General features: G+C 43.7%; 1 protein-coding gene across 1 annotated transcript in view; it reads right to left on the reverse strand.

Moving 5' to 3' along the window:
* abtb2b (ankyrin repeat and BTB (POZ) domain containing 2b) overlaps positions 1 to 22207 on the reverse strand; it is a 42845-nt gene extending 20638 nt beyond the window's left edge. The window contains exon 1 of the mRNA XM_080875714.1: positions 20757 to 22207. Coding sequence (XP_080731840.1) covers positions 20757 to 21648 — 892 coding nt within the window. The 5' untranslated portion in view covers positions 21649 to 22207. The remainder of the gene's footprint in view (positions 1 to 20756) is intronic.
* Positions 22208 to 22349: the final 142 nt, after the last annotated feature.

A 22349-nucleotide genomic window follows, 5' to 3' on the forward strand; every position in this document is an offset into this window, starting at 1 on the left:
TCTGTTGAATCACCATGATTAGTTTTGGTCAGCTCCACTGACTACAGTACACAGTGTTAAAAATATACATGGATTTTCTAGCCCTGGCAAACCCTCCTAATGATCTTATCTAAACAGATTTTTTTTGTAGGACAAAGAACCATTCAGAAACTTGAAGTGGGTATTAATATTTGGGCTTAAAATAATCTAGCATTTGACAAGTTAGCATACAAGTTTGTACAACCTATGTGGAGCATGGACAGAGAAGCATTCATAAGTCGAAGCTGCTGACATTTAAAATCTTAGTATTCACTAAAGTGACCATACACTGCAGTATTTGTGTTCAAATCGTTATGGTTCTGAATTAAAAGGCAACAGAAGCTAAGCCTCTCTTTCATACGCAGTCATGCACACACCCAGTCACACACCTTTCAGCCTGAAAAATCACAGACCTTGGTAGACAAGTGAAGTGAGGTCTGGCCAACATCCCTCTGACACCTTTGGCAACCCCTGGCTTTAGGGGGGCACAGGTCAGAGGTGGTCTTCAGCTAGGGCTAAAAAGGGAAGTAACCTTATCAGCTGTGTAAATGTAGCGTCCTGAAGTCACTGACTGAGAACAATTACAGAACACACTAAGATACAAAGTTACGTGAGAAACTATTTTCTTTACTAGAAAGATATGTAGGGTAATAATGGGCTACTCCTGTCCTCCAACTGCTCCCTTAGAACTGGCTTAAAAGTAAGTGAGTAAAACTAAGATCGGAAAACAAGCATTTAAAAGTGTGACATGTAATTGCAATGCCTGTGCTGAAAGTCTAATTTCTGCATTGTTCCACTGTCAGAAGTCAAGCCAAAAACCCAGAATGGAAAGCCACAAAGATTAGATCTGAACCTCCATGTAGGGACTACTAACGTGAACAGAATGTCTGAACTTAAGGTTTTAGGTCTTACTATTTGAACATCAACAGATATTTTTTAAAAGTGTTACTTCAACCATGAACTGTGCTGCTCATTTGTAAACTTCAACAAGATGGATAAAAGATCTAACATCTTTACATGCTCAAAGCCATGCTGACAAGCCAAATTAAGTGGTTCCATCAGTGCAACAATATGACCATTGAGCTGTAAATAGGGATGGGTATCGTTTAGGTTTTATCCGATACCGGTGCCAAATCGGTACTTTTGAAACGGTGCCGGTGCTCAAACGGTGCTCAAACCGGTGCTTAAAGAATGGAGAACACAAAATTGGTCCAAAAACCTCTCATGTTCAGCTGTTTTTTGTAAAAAGATAACAATGTTAGCCTTTTCTGCAGCTATGGGGCATATATGGTATCACTCTTGGCTGGAAGCAGCGCTTAAACAATGGAAAAAACACAAACTTTGTCCTAAACCTCTCATGTTTAACTGTTTTCCACTTTTTCTTTGGTCATTTTAGCCTTTTTAGCCAGGGTGAAGGGAGTATCTGCCATCAAACAAGAGGACAGCCGCATGTAGCTATGATGATGTTTGCTAGTTCACCTTACATGCATTAATGTAATAACGTGGTTAGCCTACTCAACGTAAATTAGCTACTCACGCAGAGAAGAACGGCTGCTGCCACCATCATCCGTCATCATTTCTGCTACACTGGCAGGGCTAGGGGCCAGGACTCTCCTCTTCGTGTTTTTGGGGAATGTTGCATAACAGGCAACCCCCCCGCCCCCGCAGTAGATGTGCACGGTGTGAGGTCTCGCAGCAAGCTATCAAATACGGCGCATTTCTGGGCTTTTAAAAAAAAACGCTATGCGTCGCCAGGTGTTTCATCGGATTTGAGGTGTTACCTCTTTGACAGTATCACAGTATCAGCTTAAAGCACTTGTTGCAGGCTGCTGAGTTTGTATATTTTGCTATGAAGTACAGCCAGACTTTTGACCGCTTCGCCTTGGGCATTTTAATCTGTAGCTCTGCTCTAACAGAACGTACGTACCTGGCCCCGCCTACTATCCTCGGAAACGTAAAACGATTGGCTAGAATCTAAAGTGTATCACAGCTCAGGAAAAAAAAGCACCGAAATAAAGCACCGAAATGTGCGCTGCTTTTCGGTCTGGTTACTACCGTTTATGTCAGAACCGGTGCCATCATGGCACCGGACACCGGTACCCATCCCTAGCTGTAAATATGCTCTGCAGTAGCATACCTACAACCACCCCCAACACACTTTCACTCATATTAGGAGTGGCAGGATTCAGGAGGGCTGGCTTCGGTTTCCCACAGACTTGAAAATATTACATTAAGCTCCACACAACCAGCCCTAATCCTAAACATGACTTCAGCTTTCTCCCCTTATCCTCTGCCTTCCTCTTACCCTCTCTAATCATGTTTTATATTTTACACTCCAGGCTGACTGTGGTGCCTGGGGTGAGCTCGTTTTATTCAGAAATCCCCTTTTCCATATGCTCCATATAGTGTGCAGGAAAGGGACACTATAGCTCTATTATTGGATGACTTGTTTTATAGGGTTCGCCGGCTTGTTGTACAGTACTCAGGCTGTAACTATACAGCACAGGGAAGCTGGTCTTGTTTCTCTAATGACACAGGATGATTGTCATTACGCACACATATAAACATAACCTCAAATCCACCCTCTTGTAATCAATGCCCATGAGGTGAAGCCCTTAAACAAAACTACAAAAATAAAACAGGAAAAATAGAGGAGTGCAAGTATAATAGGAGCAGTGTAACTGTGCTTAGGTTTATAGACAAGTTCTCATTATTGTCCTTTTTAAACATCAACAGATCCATCTGCTGAGTGTTGTCTTATGGTCTTAATAAGAGTGGACATTATTGCCTGTAACAGATCAAGGGCTGGCCTTTTAAACAGAGAAACAGTTAACCTCCTCATGGGCTGTAGGCTGGGCAAACACGTACAAATTGTCTACGTGTTTGCATGTGAGTGTGTATTTGCGCTAATTGCTCCCTTTCTGTCTCTGTGATCAGCTCATTTTCTCTCAGCTGGAACTTGAGAGTAGGAACAAAGAGCCAGTCAGCTTGGATGGCAGACAACATGGTCATTGAGCAACGGTCTGAACCTGAACTCGACACTGACTCAACTCTCAGTAGCACATGCTAACAAAAATGAAACAATATTACAACAATCACAATCCTCAAGAGTCCGGTTTATAGGAAAAAAGGAGAAATCAGCTTTACTGTCCAGCTGGCTCTGTGTGTGTGTGTGTGTGTGTGTGTGTGTGTGTGTGTGTGTGTGTGTGTGTGTGTGTGTGTGTGTGTGTGATGGATACTTAAAGCCAGAACTTTGAAGGTTAAATGTGACCAATTCACAGCTTCAGTGATTCATGGTACGTGCATGAATCCACTACCTTAGTTTGAAGTTGATTCACATAAACGCAGTACTTCTGCCACCATTAAATTATCACACTACCCCCAAAATAAACATGAAGATGACGACAGAAATAACCCTCAGCAGCATGAGGCGGTTCGATGCACATGGAACTGTTTAATTATCACTTCAATCCCTCTCTATGTCTAACGCCTTTAAAAAACATTTTGTGACTCACCATTTATTAGACAGAGCTTCTAATTTCTCTCAGCTCGCTAATTTATTTTTTCTTTAAACAAACTAAATTTAGCATTCACAAATTAGTCTGGGCAATATTTAACACAATTTCAAGAGTGGCGTCCACAGACAGTCACACTTTCAAAAGCTTGAGGAGATAAATTCACACACCGTATCCCTCTGAATGTCTGTGTTCAGATATAAACTTTTTTCTACTGCAGCATGGTTCTCATAATCCAAGTAGTGGTTTTGATAGTTAGGCTTTGGAGTCTGATGTTTTCAAAGAATTGGATCCAAATTCCCCCTTGTAAATCTAAAGCAGTTTTCTGCTGATTAACATTCTGGGTTTGCCTAGGCAGAGAGCAAAAGCATGATGCAGTGAGTCAAACTGGGGGCTGGAAACAAGGCTGGTGGGGTGGTGGGTAGATTACGATAAGTACTGTAGGTCCTCTCACTCTTTCAATCACTGCTTTGCTTCCTTATCTTTGTCACTTCTAAGCTAAATCTGTTTCCCCCTCACTGAAACAAACTGATACAGAGGGCAGCAATCAATCAGATCCTGTTTTAAGCAACACAACATCCAAAAATATTAAACAGTGAACAAAAAATCAAGATGCTAAATAAGTGAAAGAGTAGAAACAAACCTTTTGTCATTCAGCATTATCAAGAAAAGCTCCACGTTTTGCATACTGCTCGTATATTCTAGTTGTATACAACTGCATCATAAAATATTCTGTGATTACAACAACATAGTCTGTGTAATGTGTAGCACCCAAACAAAGTAAAGTAACTCGAGCAAAGACACTTTCAGTTTAAGTGATTAAAAACTCCAGAGTCAGCGCAATGAATGTGGAAGGCTATGATGTCTCTTGAAGACAATAAAGGATTTGTAGAGTAGTGCTGCATTAACCCTCTTACTACTACACATTCCAATTAAACCTGCATTAAGAAAGGACAACCCACAGACATCCCATTATAGCCTGCCATTGGTGAGATAAATACAGAGGATGAATGTGCATCATTTCATGGACATTACAACTCATCAGCATTTCTCAGCAGCAGTGAGTGAACAAAGCTGAGCTTTGCTCAAAAGGCCAGCAGTTCTTTGTGTGGCGTAATTAGCAGGGCTGGGTCCATTTACATCTGTCTGCCTTTACAGGCCACTGATGACAACAACAACTGTCCTCAGTACAAAAAGACAGGAGATAGTTCGATACTGGGAGGGGATGCACAATTGTAACGTTGTACTTTGAAAGCGGACAGAGCACCTCATGCAATTAGTCAGGAAATCAATGTCAGTGATGGAACATCTGCAATATTGCAAATAAATCAATGAGCCACCCTAACCTCAGGCACAAATGATGACATTGTGATAAATGTGCTTGCTCCAGTCTGGCCACACACATATAAAAACAGAACGAACTAATTGTATGCGCCAATCACTGACATGTCATAAAGAGCACAAATGATGGGGTCATGTGTCAGTCTCACAGATGACAGCAATAAGCGGATCAGAGCACTAAATATCCTCCGTCTGTGCGACCTGGGTGCGTTAGGGACCGGCAGGGTGTGTCAAGATGTCGACCTCTTTAGCAAGACGTAGTAAAATAGCTTTAACCGGACCAGTCACTTTATTCAATATGCTCTATGACCCATCTGACACCCACTGAGGTTTACAGCTCACCTATGACCCCAGCACACCCCTTATACGCCCCTTCACACACACGGAACATAGAGGGAGTGTCCGCACCTCCAAACAAAGCTGACTAAAAGACCATTCCTGTATTCAGTTATGTAATCTCTTGACCCCAAACTCTTCACATACATAAAGCCACAACTGGACACACAAAGACACATATCCACCCTCTTTTGTGTTCATGAGGTAGCAAGTGTCCACATGGTGGTCAGCGATACAGGAGACACGTAAAAGCTAAACAAAGCGTCATTGTGTCTTTACTCTACTTACAAACATGCCGATGGCATAGTGGTGGTGGGCACGGAGTTTGGGAGTTCTTGTGTTATCTACTCTGTTTTCCTTAAATAAGCTCAAAATGAGAAACTGAGAAAAGAACTTACTAACTTTGTGGTAATCTGCATATATGTGAAACCACAATGCCCTTCTGTACTAAAACTGAAAATACAGATACAGTGTTCGCTCCAGCGATTCTCTGCTTCCTGTAGAAATGATGACTGTGCTTCTCTGCATTTCTGGACTTGAGTTCCCATTTTGTGTCATGAGTGTGAGAAAAAGAAAGAATGAATAGAAAGAAATAGAAATAACGAACAAAGAAAGAAAATTAAAGCACCAGGCTGTGTGAATCTGGTCTTGGCCACTCAGTTTATTTTTGTGCACCTCAAGATATAACAAGACATGAAAAAGCATAAATCTCTGTCTGGTGTACCCATTTATTTCTTATTTCTGTACTTCTGACTAACTGCAAGCCGGCCAAATATCACAAAAAGCAGTCAGTGTTAATATTTCTGGTTAAATAAAAAAAATGACTCCACTAAGAAATACAAATACTGCAGCAATTATGTTAAGTCATCATTATTTTGTAGCACAGAGTAACCAAACAGTGATGTGTGTCCAGCACAAATATTTCAGAAGTCTATGATGAGTTTGTGTTGCTTCTTCTCTATAGGGGGCACCTGCTCACACATTCCACAGCAGCAATCATGGGAGCTACACAAATAAAGTTGTGGGAGGTGAGCATGTGTGTGTATACAGGGGTTATGTTTGTTACTGCGTTCCCAGCTGTTGCTTCTGCAAGTGCTATAGACAAGCTTCGCTCATTACGTCTCCTTTAAAAGTTACTAGGAGTTCATTTTAGCAACTTAACGTGAGATTTACCCCTGAGGTACGTTTTATTGGGTCTTTCCACTATTGTAGCTCTGTGAGTACGAATGTGTGTGTGACTGTGTGCAGTCAAGACGTAGGTCAAGATGAGTCTCTTCCATGGGTCTCTGTGGACCACCCACTGAAGCCCCATGCTCTAAGCAGCAGATGGGGGAAAAAGGCAAGCATCCCAGACAAGATATCACAAGAGACTGTTGCCTTTCTCAATCTCTGCTTCTTACAACTGCAAAACCAGAAAACTTTAACAAACAGAGGATTGTAAGAAGTACAAACCATGCAATGGATGAAGCCAATTTGCCTTTAAAGAGATTAATAGCTTTGGCAACTAGTGTGTGTGTGTGTGTGTGTGTGTGTGTGTGTGTGTGTGTGTGTGTGTGTGTGTGTGTGTGTGTGTGTGTGTGTGTGTGTGTGTGTGTGTACACATTTCTTCCTGAGCATAGCAGAAGAACTGGTCACTTTACTTCAGCTGACTTTCCCACACTGCTACCCAAAGCCACAATGGCTAAATAATAACTGACAGTCTGTTAGCTCTTCCTAACACAAACACGCAAAAACTCACACCCTGGCACACATGTGAATTTTATATTACCAACTGTATCCTTTACAGAAATTAATATAACCTGGCAGGAAACAAATGATAAATCATTGTGACTGACACTGCTTGAAACATATTCGCAATCTTAACAAAATAAGAGGGTATAGCGAGTGGAGAAAAGTTTCCAAATTGCTGTACAGTAAACCCACTCAGACCTGTAATATGTGCTGAGTGTTGGGCTCAAACCACCATGGGTATTGTTAGTAAATCATGACTATTGAGAGGTGCTAGCCACATCCTGACCACACACAATAAAACACACACACCCCTCTACCCTTCCCAAAGAAAAATAACTGCCCAACAGCCAGAGACGCTTTAAACAGGGTGGTGTGCGTGGGTGTGTGAGTCTTGTAGAGGAATGTTTATGTGTAACAAATTTGAGGAGAGGACTGTTATTGCGTGCACACATACACAGATCCAATACAAATGAACAACCTATTTTCATTCTCCTGTTCTATATGCTGCTATAGTCTGACTGTGTGTGATGATGACAGCTGAGCATATGCACGGGTCTCGCCATCTTTATTCACCATCCCCTGCAATTCTTTCTTGACAGGCTTTCACTGGGCAAAATCTCTATTTTCTGCCCCATAATTCCACAGTTTTTAAAACTCTCTCTAACGTTTAGTTCTTGCACTTCCTGTCCCATTCCAAGACAAACAATAATGCTTGCTTTGCCCACACGGGAAACCCCAGAACCACATATGGCTAGACAGACAGCAGGAAAGGTTCATGGGATATTTCATTCAACTGCTTGCCAAGTGTTCAGAGTTGGGTCTTGGAATACCTAACCTCATAGGTTTAACACACACACACACACACGCACCGACACACATGCATGCACACACACACAGTGTTTCCTTACCCTTGAACAATTCCCAGGCTCCAATTTCAGCCCCCATGCAATCTCAGAAGGGCGTTCAGAAACAGGAGAGTGATAACAAGAAACATTTTTACCTTCAACCACTTGAAAGAAACATGAAGAAAACAGAACATAAGATACTAATGATGAGATCTAGTGCACAGAAGGAATTCTACATAAAGAGAGTGATATATATTTGTATATATATAAAAAAAGAAAGATTTTTCTGGTCCACTGCTGAAAGCCAGGGTTAACCTAGCAGTCAAGATCTATACAATATGATACCCAGAGATCGCTAAATATATTTAAAATAAGACCTCTTGGGTGCGTTTTCATGTGAACATAATTATGCTTTCCCCAGTCATCCTCTCTGGGTAGCAGGAGTCTGCAGGAGTGTGCGATACAGATTTGCATGGGAAGTCTCTGGCTGACCTTTGGCCAGGGGTAATTGGCAAGACAGAACTAGAGATGAGAAAAGAAAGAAAAAGAAGGCAAAACAGGGAGGAAAAGGGTTTGGAAGGTAGAAGACGAGGAGGAGTGATTCCTTGATTTTGGTTTTACACTGTGGTGACACACAAACCATCTTGCAGAAATGCAAATGAACTCATACATAACAAAGACAACCACAGAAAAAAAGCCAGAGAGTGTTAAATGGAAAGTTGCATGCAGTGTATGAGCCAGGGCATGAATAGCACTTGACCTGTCAGCTAACTGCTGACCTCACTACTCTGTAGCTACTAACACAAGTTGGCCAGAGGGTAATTATGGGCTACAGAGCAGCAGTCCACAAGAGCCAAGAACCACTAGGCAGGTTCAGCTGTGTTTTTTCCCCTCTGTGCTTGTCCCTCAGGCCTGCTTTTCTCACTGTGCAATTCACTACTTTTGAGTAAGTCCATAATTTATTCCTCAGTATGGACATGTTAAATTATTTTAAAACACACATTCATAACCCTTCTCTCTTCCTGTCTGCTGGCAAATTGTACCAAAATCAAAGCTCAATACAAATCTATCATTCAATCACTGTCTCACACATACAAAACACTATGTCACTGGTTTCCTTGTAATTAGATGATGAAGACTCTCGCAGTAACGCAGAGTAGCAAGTGTGACTGATAAGAATAAAGAGCCCTCTCTTTATTCTTATCAGGGGGGGGCGGCATGGAAGGAGAGAAAGATGGAGCCTTTGGGAAGCTTCCAGGGGTCAGGGCAAGCAGAAGCTTAAATCAAGTTGTTCTTTCCCAGCATGGCGCTGGAGATTATAGCTATCCATTCAGATATGATGGATGTAAAGAATGTGTGTTTTCTTTTCCACTTTCCTTTCCTGAAAAGCAACAGATATCACATAGAGATCCCAATGAGGTTAAGAAGTACTTGCTATCACAACTCCATTCAGAAAACAAATAAACCCGCTCCATGCTGATAGTGTAGGTTCCTTTCTATCTGTGTCTGCCCATTTGCTACTTATCAGACTGTGCTTATATCTCTGGTGTTTTTGATTTTTTTGTCTTAGTGTGCAAGCGTGTTCTGTTTGAGTTATCTTTGTATATTCAGACAGCAAGATAGAGCCACAATGTTATCAGAGTCAGAGAAGCACCAAGACTTCTCCTTCCTCAGTCTCCACATTTGGGCTTTCCTCTCAGGCTGCTGTCGTATGTACATTCTCCCTCGTTCCCCTGACATCAGACTGCCTGGACTGTGGAGCCTGCCTGCAGACCTCATGTCAAAACAAAGCCTTTCAGCAAAACAAATTAAGGCAGTTATGTTGAAATGTTTGCATGGCACCACCTGAAAGAGTAAAAGCTGTTCTTTTTGGCTGGGGCTCGGCTAACTGGCTGGGTGTTGGCGTTGCAATATTTATGACTTGCTAACCCTCAGGCTGACTCCCTCCCCACTGCAAGCCTTAAACTCGCAACACATATGCCCCCTGCATCTCCATCATGCAGACAGACACACCCTTTCTTAGCACCTGACTGGAGTACTGAAAGGCTCCTTCTGTGGTGGAGGCATTTCCTGCCAGGCTATAGACAAGTATGTAATTGCTCGGGCATTTGTCTAATGGAAAGTCATGTTGACCAGCTCCACAACATTATTTTTCACCTCTGTTAACTGGGTAGGTTTTAGATTTTAACTTATTTGTGAATGAGCTTTTGAGAATTCCTTTATAAGACTTATTAACAGAAGCGCCACAAGGCTATATGCGGTGCGTGGTCTAATATCTAATGCAAAGCATGTGGAAATAAGAATGGGCTATAATTAGTCACACTTGTATTTACAGGCCACGCTGGTGGAAGAAATGTCTAATCCTAACACGTTTAAAAATCCCATTGGGCTCATGGAGAGTTAAACCAAATTAGGTTTGATGAGCTGATGAATGTGTTGGCATTGAGGCTGTTTTCTGAGGCTGTAATTTGCTCCTAGAAGTCTAAAAGAGGGGAAAATATTGAGTATTTTAGTTTAACTCGTGCTCTGTTTAACTCCTGTCTGACTCACTTCCTCTACAGCCTCTCCATGCATAGACAAAAGCAATACAAACTCACTTCAGATCACTGAAGATACTAATAGACCAATTCACATTCAGAGAGAATGCAAGCTAGACTGCAGAATTAATCAATGCCAATAAACAAATGAAAAAAAAAACCCAATAAAAAAATAAATAAAACTGGATCACTGTCCACCCTTTTTCTTAAGCCCTTAACTATTAGATTTTTTTTTTAAGGTTACATTTCTCTGAACACGTTCAACAAAGCATCCTTTCACTGGTATAAAATTCCTACCACATAACACGCTTTCCCCTCCACAGCTCAGATTATATCAGTCCTGGAGAGGAAATAGTGCTGGTGTCCAGCACTGTCTGTGACCCAGCAGTGACACACAGATGGCCAACACAACACAGAAACAGAGAGCAGATGTGGCTAAAAACACAGAGGCCATCAATTCGCAGAACACATCCAGTCAAACACACACTTCCATGGACATGGGCCCACATATGTACACAGTTAAATACAGATGTAGCCCAAATAAGCGGGATCGTGCCCAAGGGACAAATCCAGTGCAGACACATAGTAACACAAACAGAGTGTTAGGTCAGAATTTTCTTAGTGCAACAGCAATAGCATTTAAGCCCTATAAACACAACAGAAACAAAACCTATGACCTATGTATAATGGCTAACATTTTCAAAGGAAATGCATGGTGATTATGTATAACTAGGAGTCTTTAAAGTCTGGAACTTGGGAACTAGGATAATCTGATGATGTCCCCACAAACTCTGTCCTCAGCGTTAATCTAACCTTTCATGTCCAAAAGCATACCTCTTAAATCAAAGTGTATGTCAGATATTCTTAAAGTCATACTTTTATTTCATCAAATGCATTTCATTGTTGGCTTTTCCTAATAGTAGACATCCTCTTTTGGTTACCTATGAGATTTGATCTGTTTATTTCAGTTTCAGGAAGGAGTACACATGTGGTGGATGTTCTGTACAGATCTTATCGACAGAAAGAGGCTTAAGTCTGGAGCAGAGGGTGTCCTGTCTTGACAGAGTCTGCTTTCCTGTGCCCACATGTGTACTCCATATGGCTCCTTCCCTGCACTAACCACAAGGGAATTCCAGGAAACCTAACTGTACATGGTTTTTGGTCTAAATATGCTGTGTGCTGCGGTGGCTCTTTTAATCACCACATATCCATGTGGATGACCATGCCCCAACAGGTGATGTTTTTAGAAGATGGCACTGCTGGTTAGAAGGTTTCAGATGCAAAAAAAAGAAAAGAAAGAGAGAAGATATACAGCAGTAGGATTGGATAGAGAAAAATAACATGTGCCAGAAAAGACTGGAATATGACTACCTGATATGCTGTTACAGAGGTCAAATAAATAAATAAATAACCAGATTTGATAGGCCATACCAAGTGAAACATTTCAGATGAAGCCAAAGAAGTCTGCAAATCAGCACAACTTGGGAAAGGGTTGATATATCCTGTGATGTGGGCAAAATCTGCTGAGCCTCAGAGTTTATATACGTGTTGTTGTTGATGAAGCTGCAGGCTCGACATGCAAACAAACACATTCCAGTGTCTGGTGAAGAAAGATTAGACAGTTCAGGGAAGGGAAGACTAAACAAGTAGTACCCTTACTTACGATGGCAATGATAACCAACAGCCATACTCTGCATCCATTTCTGTCACTGGTCACGGGCATTTTGAGAAATTTTAAAAAGCAAAACTCCTCTTTGGGCATTCAGATAACTGCATCTTCTTGAATTCGGTGAAACAGAAGTACCGTAGACAGTCTCCACTCATCACTGTGCTCATCACTGTGTTTTAATGCCTTTGTTAGCTGTCACTCTGTCAGCCCTTAATCAACCATGTTGACAGATAAGGCTAACTCAGGACTGCACACAGTCCCAGTATGCACACTGCAGTCCCTCTTAAAAGCACAGATACCATCAGAATCGGACTAGAGGCAGAAATGGATGAGAGTGCACGACATCAAAGCAGAGACAAGCGCAAGAAATTTCAAAGGCTGCAATGACCTACTTCTGACATGTATGCACACAACTCCTTTAACCTGTCAAAATGGGCACTGTGCTCACTGAGCCTGACACACTTACCAAAAAGCTTGTCATAAATGCTGTTCTTGCATTGTGCTTGCTTTTTATTTTCCATTGCTTCCATCCTATTCTCTCTATCCAACTTCTCCCTCTGGAAAATTGGCTCGTTGTTCAGGGAGTTAGAGAAACTACTCCCATCGTTAATGCAAACTATGAACCAATGCTCAACCTGCGAGTGATGTACTGCGAGTTGGGCCTTGGTTTGTCCCAGTGAGGAAGAAGCTGGTATGTAGTGCATAACAGCCTGTTCTAGCCATGCAATGGCAACTATTAAGCTAGCGTACTTGTGCAATTTTGTTCGTCTTTTTTGTACTGTTAACTACACTGATGGGAATAGTAATACAAAGACAACAAACTACAATAAATAGTGTATTTGGACTGTGTGCTTGCATGGTTATTTCTCCTGTAATGCAAAACATGTCTATGTTTAAACTGTGACAAAACTATCAATAAAAATTACAGTGTCAAAAAAAAATAGTGTATTTGGATCCCGAAGGACTAAGGTGAAATACTCTACTTGTGTAAATTTGCAAATACTCATGTGTACAGTAGTGTATGTGCATATGTAAATGAATATCAGTATGAACTCAAGTGTGACTATCTCGAGGGGATAAATCTGTGTGCACAACGGTGAGGCTACCAGCGACTGTGTTTGCTTTTCCAGTGCAATATATCTGAGATCTGCAGTCTCCACACACTGCTTCTCTGACTCTGGTGGACAAAGAGGTCACTGACAGAGTCACAAAAAGCTCCCTCTTTCAGCTTGTTTACAAAAACAACAGTTTAGACTTTAAAGGAAAGAAGAAGAAAAAAATACTTTCCAAGCTCAGCTGAAGAACATCCAAAAGAAGCTGTGCCCTCATTCAGCACTGGCTGGAGTGATCACAGCCTTTACTTTGGCTCCCAGGCTGCATGTACACGCTGGAGCAATCCTCCACACAGACTCTAACTCTTCCTCAGCTGCAGACATTTGGCTTGAATCTACCTGGCTATATCAAGTCGACTCCAACAGATTTCACCAGAGAACGCAGCACAGAGTAATTAAATCCAATCCATGCTCACAAAAATGTGTTTCCTCTTAAACTGCACACTTCCCGATCCTTCTCCATGCAGCCCTCCCATCTGATCTATTTGTGTGTAATTAAAACATTACAACCCAATCACCCACAAAATGGTTCTATATTGACTACAATGGCTGGCTTTAGTTTTGCTGGGGGATACAAGCTGCCGAAAGGGTGCATTCCAGCTAATGCCTATTAGCAATTACAACCATGATGCCTGGCACTGATTTTTTTCAGAGTAAGAAGCAGGAAAGCTGATTATTTTAGTAGGGGTTTGTGGTTTGACACAGACTTAGGGAGTTATTCAGAGTTTACTCTTTGGGATATCTGTGAATGGAATGAATGTTTAAAGGCAAGGCGGAACTGATCTGCACTGGCCCAGAAACAACCAAATAAAGGATTGAATGAAATATGAATAAAGAGTTTGTGTGCATCTGTGTATAGAGATATTTTTTCTCTTGTACTTCAGCTAGAATGAATTGGTTGTGTTATTAGGTTAGGTCCTTTATAGCCATTTGATTGGGCAGATCTGACAAAAAAAAGCAAAAGAAACATAAGCACAGAAAGGCTACTGTAGTTTAACCTCCTTAAAGGTTTCAGAAATTGGTGACCTTCTTGCTCACATCCAATCATAGATGTACATCAACAGTGGCTTTCTGATGACATGCAAATCTACACTGAACACAAAACAAACAAACAAAAAAGTGGTAAAGTGCATTCTTCTGAAACAGCAGTATGCGACATTACGTGATGGCAGAGCTTCAGTTCATCCTTTGTCATTTTTTTTTTTTTTTTTTTTTAATAAATAGGACAGGGGGAATGAATGAGAGAAAGAGGGGGAGAGAAAGAAAGAAAACCAAAGGGGAGAAGAGACGGTGAGAAGGGGGGGGAAGAGAGAGAAAAAAAAAAAAAGAACTCCTGGGTCACCTGTATGGAGAAAAAAAAAAAAACAAACAAAAAACAAACAAACAGAGGAGACAGCAAACAACAAAGAGCAACATAATAATAGAGAAAACAAAGCACCATCACAATAAACTAGCTAGTCATAGATATCAATATTTACTAAATAATAAACGATATTGTGCAGCACGCAAGATAGACAGCGCACAGTGTGCTTTGAGGTAGCAGCCAAGAAAGCTTTAGTCCGCGTCTGTGAATACCCATGTGTGCATACCTGTGTGGATCAGCATGCTTGCATTCCAAAGGTTTCTCCATGTAATGATCTGCTAGGGAGTGTGGGGGGGCCACAGCCCCGTCCTCCAGGGTGTGAAGCGGGTATGGAGGAGATCAAAACTCCAGACATCCAGAGGCCCCCAGAACACAAGAGACCATGGAAGACCAACAGAGGGGCAGCCGCGCCACTGTCCCAGTAAGAGCTGAGGAGAGTCCCAGATGAGGGCTCGCCCAGCAGCCGTGGAGCAGAAGTCAGGGGGAGTTGCAGTGACGCGCCCGTGAGCTCCGCCGGCCCCCAGCTGTGCCTGAGTGACCGAGCCCCAGGCTGAGAGGCCGGGGGCACCCCACCTCCAAAGGGGCCCGAGCGAGCCCCAGGCCCCGACAAGCGGCCGCCAAGGAGTGAGCCGGTGTGTACCCGGACGCCCACCCCCAGACACAAAGAACCACCAACACACCGACACCTGAGGGAGTCCGCCACCGGCAGGGGAAGTGGTGGTGGGTGGAGATAGGCCTCCAAACCTTGGAGGGCCTGAGGTGTCCCCAGAGAGGTGGCGTCTGATACCCAACCTGACATATAGACACAGACATACAGGCACACACAGACACAAACATCCATTCCCACCCTCATGCTCTCATATGCACTCACTCCACACTCAACCAACGTGGAGACAGACATAAAGAGACGCTGTACACACAATCACACTCCCCAAGCGTACTCTATAAACCTGGTCTAGGTACCCTTGCCCCTGGAGGGGGGAATTGCACCCAGACCCAGGTGGTGTTACCCTTTTCCCTGCGGTGGGGAGAGGCAGACCACCCCGACTCCGCAGCAGCAGGGAGGCCCCACACCCCAGACCGCAGTCGGACGGCCAACTCCTCCTCCTAGCCCTCCCGCTCCAGCAGGCCGCAGAGAATGGGGGTGGGAGAAGACTCCAAACCTCCCTCCACCCGCTCATTGTAGTGTTGATGCATATGTGTTCTAAGGTGCAATTAAAACCCAGGAGGGCATGGAGCTACCTGCCATGGAGCAGCAGGTAAGCGCATAGTCCCTCCTGCTAGCCCTCAATGACTAAGTGTATTTAAAATTGAGAGGTGGGCAACGACGTCAGGGGTGAGGTATACACCCTGATGGTGATTTGGACTCCGTGATTGTGCCCACCCCCAAGATCCTATATGTATGTGTAATGAGAGTGTGAGTAATGTGAATGTCTAAGTTGTGGGATAAAATTGAGGCAGAGGCAGCCAGAAGGGGACAGGGGGGGGGGGGGGGGGGGTAGCCTCCTCTGCACCCTGGTGACATACCCCCACTCCAAGGCCCTGCATGTGTGGGTGGTTGTGGAGGAGCGGGAAGAGGGAGGCAGCTGGAGATGGGGAGGGAAGGAAGGGAGGGGCAGGTAACCCCTCCCTGGGGCCAGCTCCCCCGCTGACCCCAGTAGGCACTCCCACCCTCCGCGACCCGCCAGGGAAGGGGGGCCCAGGCCCATCAGACCGGGGCCCAGTGCAGTAGCGCCCCCCGGCTCCACAGAGCCCTGGACAGTCCACCCAACCCCACCACAGAGAAAACTGCACCCACCCCACCATCCACACATCTTCCAGACTACATAAGACGGTAAACGCCCAGGCTGAGATCTTCCTCCACCTCTCCTGTATCTCCCCCTCCTGCAGAGGGAGCTCCTGCTGTTTCTGATGTCATTTAAAAAAAAAAAAAAAAAAAAAAAGTGCATTCTTCTGCTGAAATAGACCACTAGTATCAGGGAATACCATTGTGTTGTCAATGATCTCTAAAGATATCAAGTTAGGTGGTGCTTTGTGTCAATGCAACATCCATGTGAACATGATTTCTAAGCTGAGCTCTGCCTACAGTGTCACACTCTCGGGTTCGGCAAATGAGTCACACTGTTTTAACTGTTTACCATTCAGTGATGAAGCGTTTACACTTAAACACCAAAGTATAAATGGTCTCACGCAAACACTGCAGAGACGCGGGCAGGAGTATAAATAAAGCTCGTGTCAGCCCTTACACTGAGATGATGCAATGCACTGTTATTCCTCTTAGATATTGCTGACATTCAGGCAATGCTCCAAGATGCCTGGTTAAAGATTGCAACCATTTGCCAGCCTGTCATCCTGCTTCCCTCATTAGCTTCCCGAGCTGTAATCCCAGCCCTATGGACAGAGGAATGTGACTCTCCCATTGCACATTTTTCAGTGTAAACAGGTCAAAGAAGTTTTATAAACATTTAACTTCCCCAGTTTGCTGACAGAATACCGATTTCCAATATTGAGATTAGAACTCTGAATCTAGACACAAAGGAACAACTGCTTTCAACTTTGCAATCACTATTTGTATGTCACTTGACCTCTTTCCCATGAATATCTGCCATGCCCATCTCTTTGGTTCCACTCCCTTCAGTGATTTACTGTAAACAGTGTTAAGAAAAAACGTGACTCATGCTGCTGTAATATGATAGGAGGTACATTGCCAGAAGGCAAAATAATGTTAATACAGTTTTATTAAAAGAGACAGGAGTTATACCTGAGGTGGTTCACAATATGAACTCCAAGATTATTGTTTGACTTTATTTTCATTAATTTAACAGACACAATCACCTGCATGAGAGGATAAGAAGTCAGTGATAGTTTCCTGGTTCGGTGCTATTGGCTTTTTACTAGTCAGACAAACCATTCGTGCAGTCATATCTGTGAAAGCATCACTCATGGTTTGCCAACAAGGGTCAGTATCCGCAAAGCCAAGTATAAGAAACCACATTTAAGTACAGTGAAACACAGAACTCTAAAGGGTTACTGTTTTTACAGCTGGGACAACACAAGCAACCACTGCAATCAGTGACATTGACCATTAGTGTGAATGCAGCCTGGTACATGCAGTCACAAATAAAGCTTTAACACAAAAGCACGAGAGTTTAGTGAAGCATTAACCCCATCTACTAAAGCTTTAACACTTAGTTTTGTTGGCCCTTCAAACAAATGTCTGCCGGCAGTTTTCAAACGGGTCACCTAAATTAATCCGTGTGGATATTTAGGAAAACGGGTTTGTTGTTAATGCTCGTCTCCAACATACTCAACACTCTTGCGAGCCCTTAATATTATTAACATTTTTAGGTTTTTTTCTCCCAAAACTCAGTTTGATCCTCACCAGATTTGTGCAACAGGGGAATGTATTTTCAGAGTGCTGGTTTCTCCATCTGTGTGACCACAGCACTGGGCTCCTCTCCCTGCATCTCTCTGCCCACTGTTCCCACGCCTCTTTATGGGCTAAATACATATTTAGGGAAACACTGAGTAGCAAATCATATGCTCTGACAGTACACCCCAAACCCAATACTAGCAGTCTTTTTACTATCTTCATGGATTTAAAGAAAGAAGAGAGAAGAAAAAAAATGTTAGTACTGGACTAAGTTTATCTATCCATGTATAATATTTTGAGCATGAACGCTCTCTTTCACTGAGCCCCTGCTTCAGACTATACAAGTATTCACATTCAAGTTTTAGAACAGCAACCCAAATATCAAACTACTGCCCAGTGCAAAGTGTGAATGGGGCTGGTGATTGAATTTAAAGTCATGTCCCAAAATAAATGACCCTCTAGTCAACTGTTTGCAAATCTAACTACTGGACTGCTGTTACAAGCCCCTTGAGCAAACAACTATAAAGTCCGAGAAAAGCGGGAAAAAAGTCCTCCAAACACTTGAATGGTGCTCACTTGGAAATTGTCCTATTAGCCAGACCAAAGCTTAACACACATCTGTGTGCTAGACATAACGATCAATGATTTCATAGCCACTTCTACTGTCCATTAGTAAAGCTACTGCTCTGCACTTTAACATGCTCCACTGTACTGTCAATACAAATTATACCAGGAAGTGCTCGCTCACGCCATTTCCTTGTGAGGAGAAATAAATGACAAATGGATTCTTCTGTATAGTCACATTGTGTATAGCGTTCAACCAGTGCTGTAGATCCATTTATATGCAAGCAAAGAAGACTAAATTGGTTTCAGGGTCTGTGTGCATGTCAATGTGCTCGGGTGAGTCTGCAAGTGTAATGAATAAGATCCTGGCACATCACAACTGGGTTTCTCTAATGCACTCCCTGTAGACCAGAAGAAATAAACAGATAAAGATGAAGTGGATGTGGATGTGAACGCAATGGCAAAAAAAAGGGAGAAAGAGGGAGAGAGAGAGCCAAAAGTTAGACTAAGCATGAGAGGGCAAGAGGAAAGGAGGGAGGGAGGGAGTTTTCAGTTTTGTTATTGGAGCCGTACAAGTCATTTCTAACTTAAAGAGTTCCAGATGTGGGTCAGCCTCTGAGAAAGAGGCAGAAAGATGAAGTGAGATCAAGTGAGAGGGAGGAGTTTTAATAGAATGTGCCATGCATTCGATATGATCAATAATCTACCCTCCCATACTGGTTTGTAAGAAGGAAATGGATATTTGTTTTTTGTTTGGGTGGTAGGCAAAAGAGGGGATGTTGCTCAGCAGTAGGAGGTTGCCGTTTAGGGTGTAGGGTGTCAGGTGGAAAGATGGTAGAGGGGTATGTGGCTTCCATATCCCAGATTTAGCCCTATAAAAAGCTATGGTGGTCAGAATAATAGTCTGTTGTTATTATATGCACACACACACATCACACGATGGTCTTTCTCAAGACCAGTGACTAAACTCACCAAAATAGGCCAAACCTAAGCTAAAGACATCTGGTGAAGTAATGTGACAAAAGCTGCTTTTTAACTTTTTTACGAAATAGCACCCCAATTCAAACGTAAAACCAAACAACAGGCCTGTCTAATGTACAGCAATGTTCTGTTTATAGCACTTGCAGGCTTAAATGGAGCAGATATAATGATGAAGCCACTGGAAGCTGTACAGACTTTGAAATGGAAGGTAGCAGTTAATATGTGAGTGCATGCATGTGGGAAAGTACTATCTATTACGAGCACATTGATCTCAGATCAAAAGTTGGCCGTGTTACATTAGCGTCTTCTCCACATGCACGGCACACTTGCACATAATTGTGCAAGTGTGCTTCATAATTGTATTTAATATTGACTATCTATAGTTATTTTTTCTTTCTCTCTCTCTCTCTGAGTTGTGTATATTGTTCCTTGGTGCGTGTATGCATCCTCAGCATTTGCTTTGACTCCCTCTGTGTTTGACTAAGCTGCACGATCACACAACAAAAGGCCATTGTGCTGCAGTAAAATAGCTCTGCTCCAGGGAGCTGGTAGTGGGCCACAAACAAAGGCTGGTTACACTGTCCCAACACAAGCTCATGCATCAACTCAACGCTGGGCTGCCAAAACAGTCATGGAAAGAGCACTGTGAGTGTACTAGGGATCAACAGAGAAGGCGGAGAAAGAGACTTGATTCAGAAGGGATGTGAGGGTGGAGGAAACAAATAGGCAGGGAGCAGGATGCACAGCTGTAGCTGGAGGAGAGAGGAGGGAGAGATGTAAGAAACAGTATGCAGGGATGGTGGTGGGTGAAAGAGATCTGTCTACCAGGAGTACAGGATGAGGAAATGGAAGAAAGGGAGGATTTTAAAGGAGTGTGGCCAACACAGCGAGAGGCTGAGAGGTGAAGTCAGCGCATACAGAGAGCTATGTCAACAGACAAGCCTCCTGCCTAGACTCTGAAGGCTCTCTGCACTCCAAACCACAACAGTAGAACACCAGAGTGACATGTGAGGACTCAATCTGGCTGGTTGAGTCTTTTTTCTCAGCAATTTGTTGTTTTGTGACTTTGGTTGAACAGAAAATGCCTTATTTGCCCACATTAGAGGCAATTTTCTTACTCTGACAAGTCAAATTGGCAACAAATACATCAAATTCTCACACACTAAAAGCTGCTGTTGTAATCAGCACCAGGCCACAATTAACCTTTTTCCACACATGGACTCAGAGGGAGTGGAAAGTTGTGATCAACACTCAGGAAGACCAATATGTGATACAAAAAATAGTATGCAACAAAACATTCACTGAAGGTCCTCACTCTATGCTATGCACTGTTAACTTAAATGCACTTTTATATACATCATTTATATTTACCATTAGCGTTCTTCCCGCAGATGAGGTGCTCATAGTGTTGCAGGACTCCCCACAGCTCCGCGTCATTGTTGACCACCCCCTCCATGGCCTCTGCACTCACCGTGACGCACCCTGACCCCAAATCAGGCCCTGAATGACCCCTCTCGGCCATCAGCACCCGGGCACCTATCTCCTCCACCAAAGCTTCCATGCATGCAGTTAGGCATATGGCCGCATACTCGTGGATGCGCACGGAGATGCGGGTGTCCACCATCCAGCGGAAGAAGCGTCCCACAGAGAAGGAGAGGCCGCAGCGGGCGGACTTGCCTTTCCTCAATAGTTCACCGGCACTCATGCTGTACAAGGAGATGGCCTTAACTGTAGCAGAGACGCAGTAGTCGGCGAGGGCCCAGCTGAGCACCAATTTCATGGCACTCTGCACTTCGAAGCGTGTGCAGCGGCAGTGCATGACGCTGAGACGCTGAGCCTCTCTGGAAATGCGGATCAGAGCCCTGCGGAGAAGGGTGGACAGCCGCCTCACAGCCTCCGGTGAGAACACAGGTGTAGTCCCCCATTTCATGCTCCCACTCTCGGCCACTTTACGCAGTATTTTGGCCACCTCCTCCTCAGTCCATGGAAACTCTTCCAGTTCAGGTAAGCGTGGACACTTGGAGAAGATGTCCTCTGGGTCTTCTGGAAGGACAGTGTTGACAGTGTCCCAGCTGTTGTTCCTGCTATTCATGGAGCCGGAGTAGTACCACCAGTTCCCCCGGTGAGGGGCCGTCATGAATGCCTGGGAGTTTGACTTTGAGGAGGACAGGCTGAGGGATTTGCAAGAGTCCCCCGCCCCGTAGCCCGAGTCCAGAGTTAGGTCCTCCAGGGTTTTCATGTGGGCATTGCTCAAGCCAGCCATTGTCGTCCAACGGCCTTCACAGAGACCTTCTGGAAGAGAGGCGAACCTCCTCAGCGGCTTACCTGCAAAGTCAGAGAAGCAGCTGACGAAACTCCTCGGCGAGCTGGACGAACTGGTTACACAGCGCAACACTTGTCAGACATGCTGTGGAGTTCAGCGTGGGACGGCGAAATACTACAACTCCTTCAGCAGCCAAAGTCCTGGTTGTTAGAAAGAGCAGACTGAATCAAAACTCTCTCTATTTCATTTACAAAAAGGACAGCCAGGATGATTCAAGTCGCACCCGGCTCACCTTCCCCCTGATCTCACCGGGATTTAAACTTTCCTCCGGTGACCTGTCTTTTAAGAGATGAAAACAGTCCTTCCGCGATTTCAATACAGCCAGAGTCGAGTTTACTTATAAAATAGCTCCATGTAGCCGCTCAACAGACAGAAAGTCTTTGTTTTTTGCGCAGATAATTGTGGAAAAGTTCGAATATATATCTCTGCTCTCCTCTCACAGCTCGTCGTCACGTACAGTGTACCGGAGAGACTCGGCTGCAGATGTGCGTGAGGAGGGACTGCTGCTGAATGACAACGCGGAAGCAGCTCAAACACCAATCAGAAGACGCCCGACTCTCACGTCAGCCAATCAGAGCACACTTAAAAGCTCTCCTAAGTTGGAAAACAAAAGTAAACTTAATTTCCCCTGAAAGAGGGAT

This window comes from Rhamphochromis sp. 'chilingali' (assembly GCF_963969265.1).
Source record: "Rhamphochromis sp. 'chilingali' genome assembly, chromosome: 2".
Classification (NCBI taxonomy): domain Eukaryota; kingdom Metazoa; phylum Chordata; class Actinopteri; order Cichliformes; family Cichlidae; genus Rhamphochromis; species Rhamphochromis sp. 'chilingali'.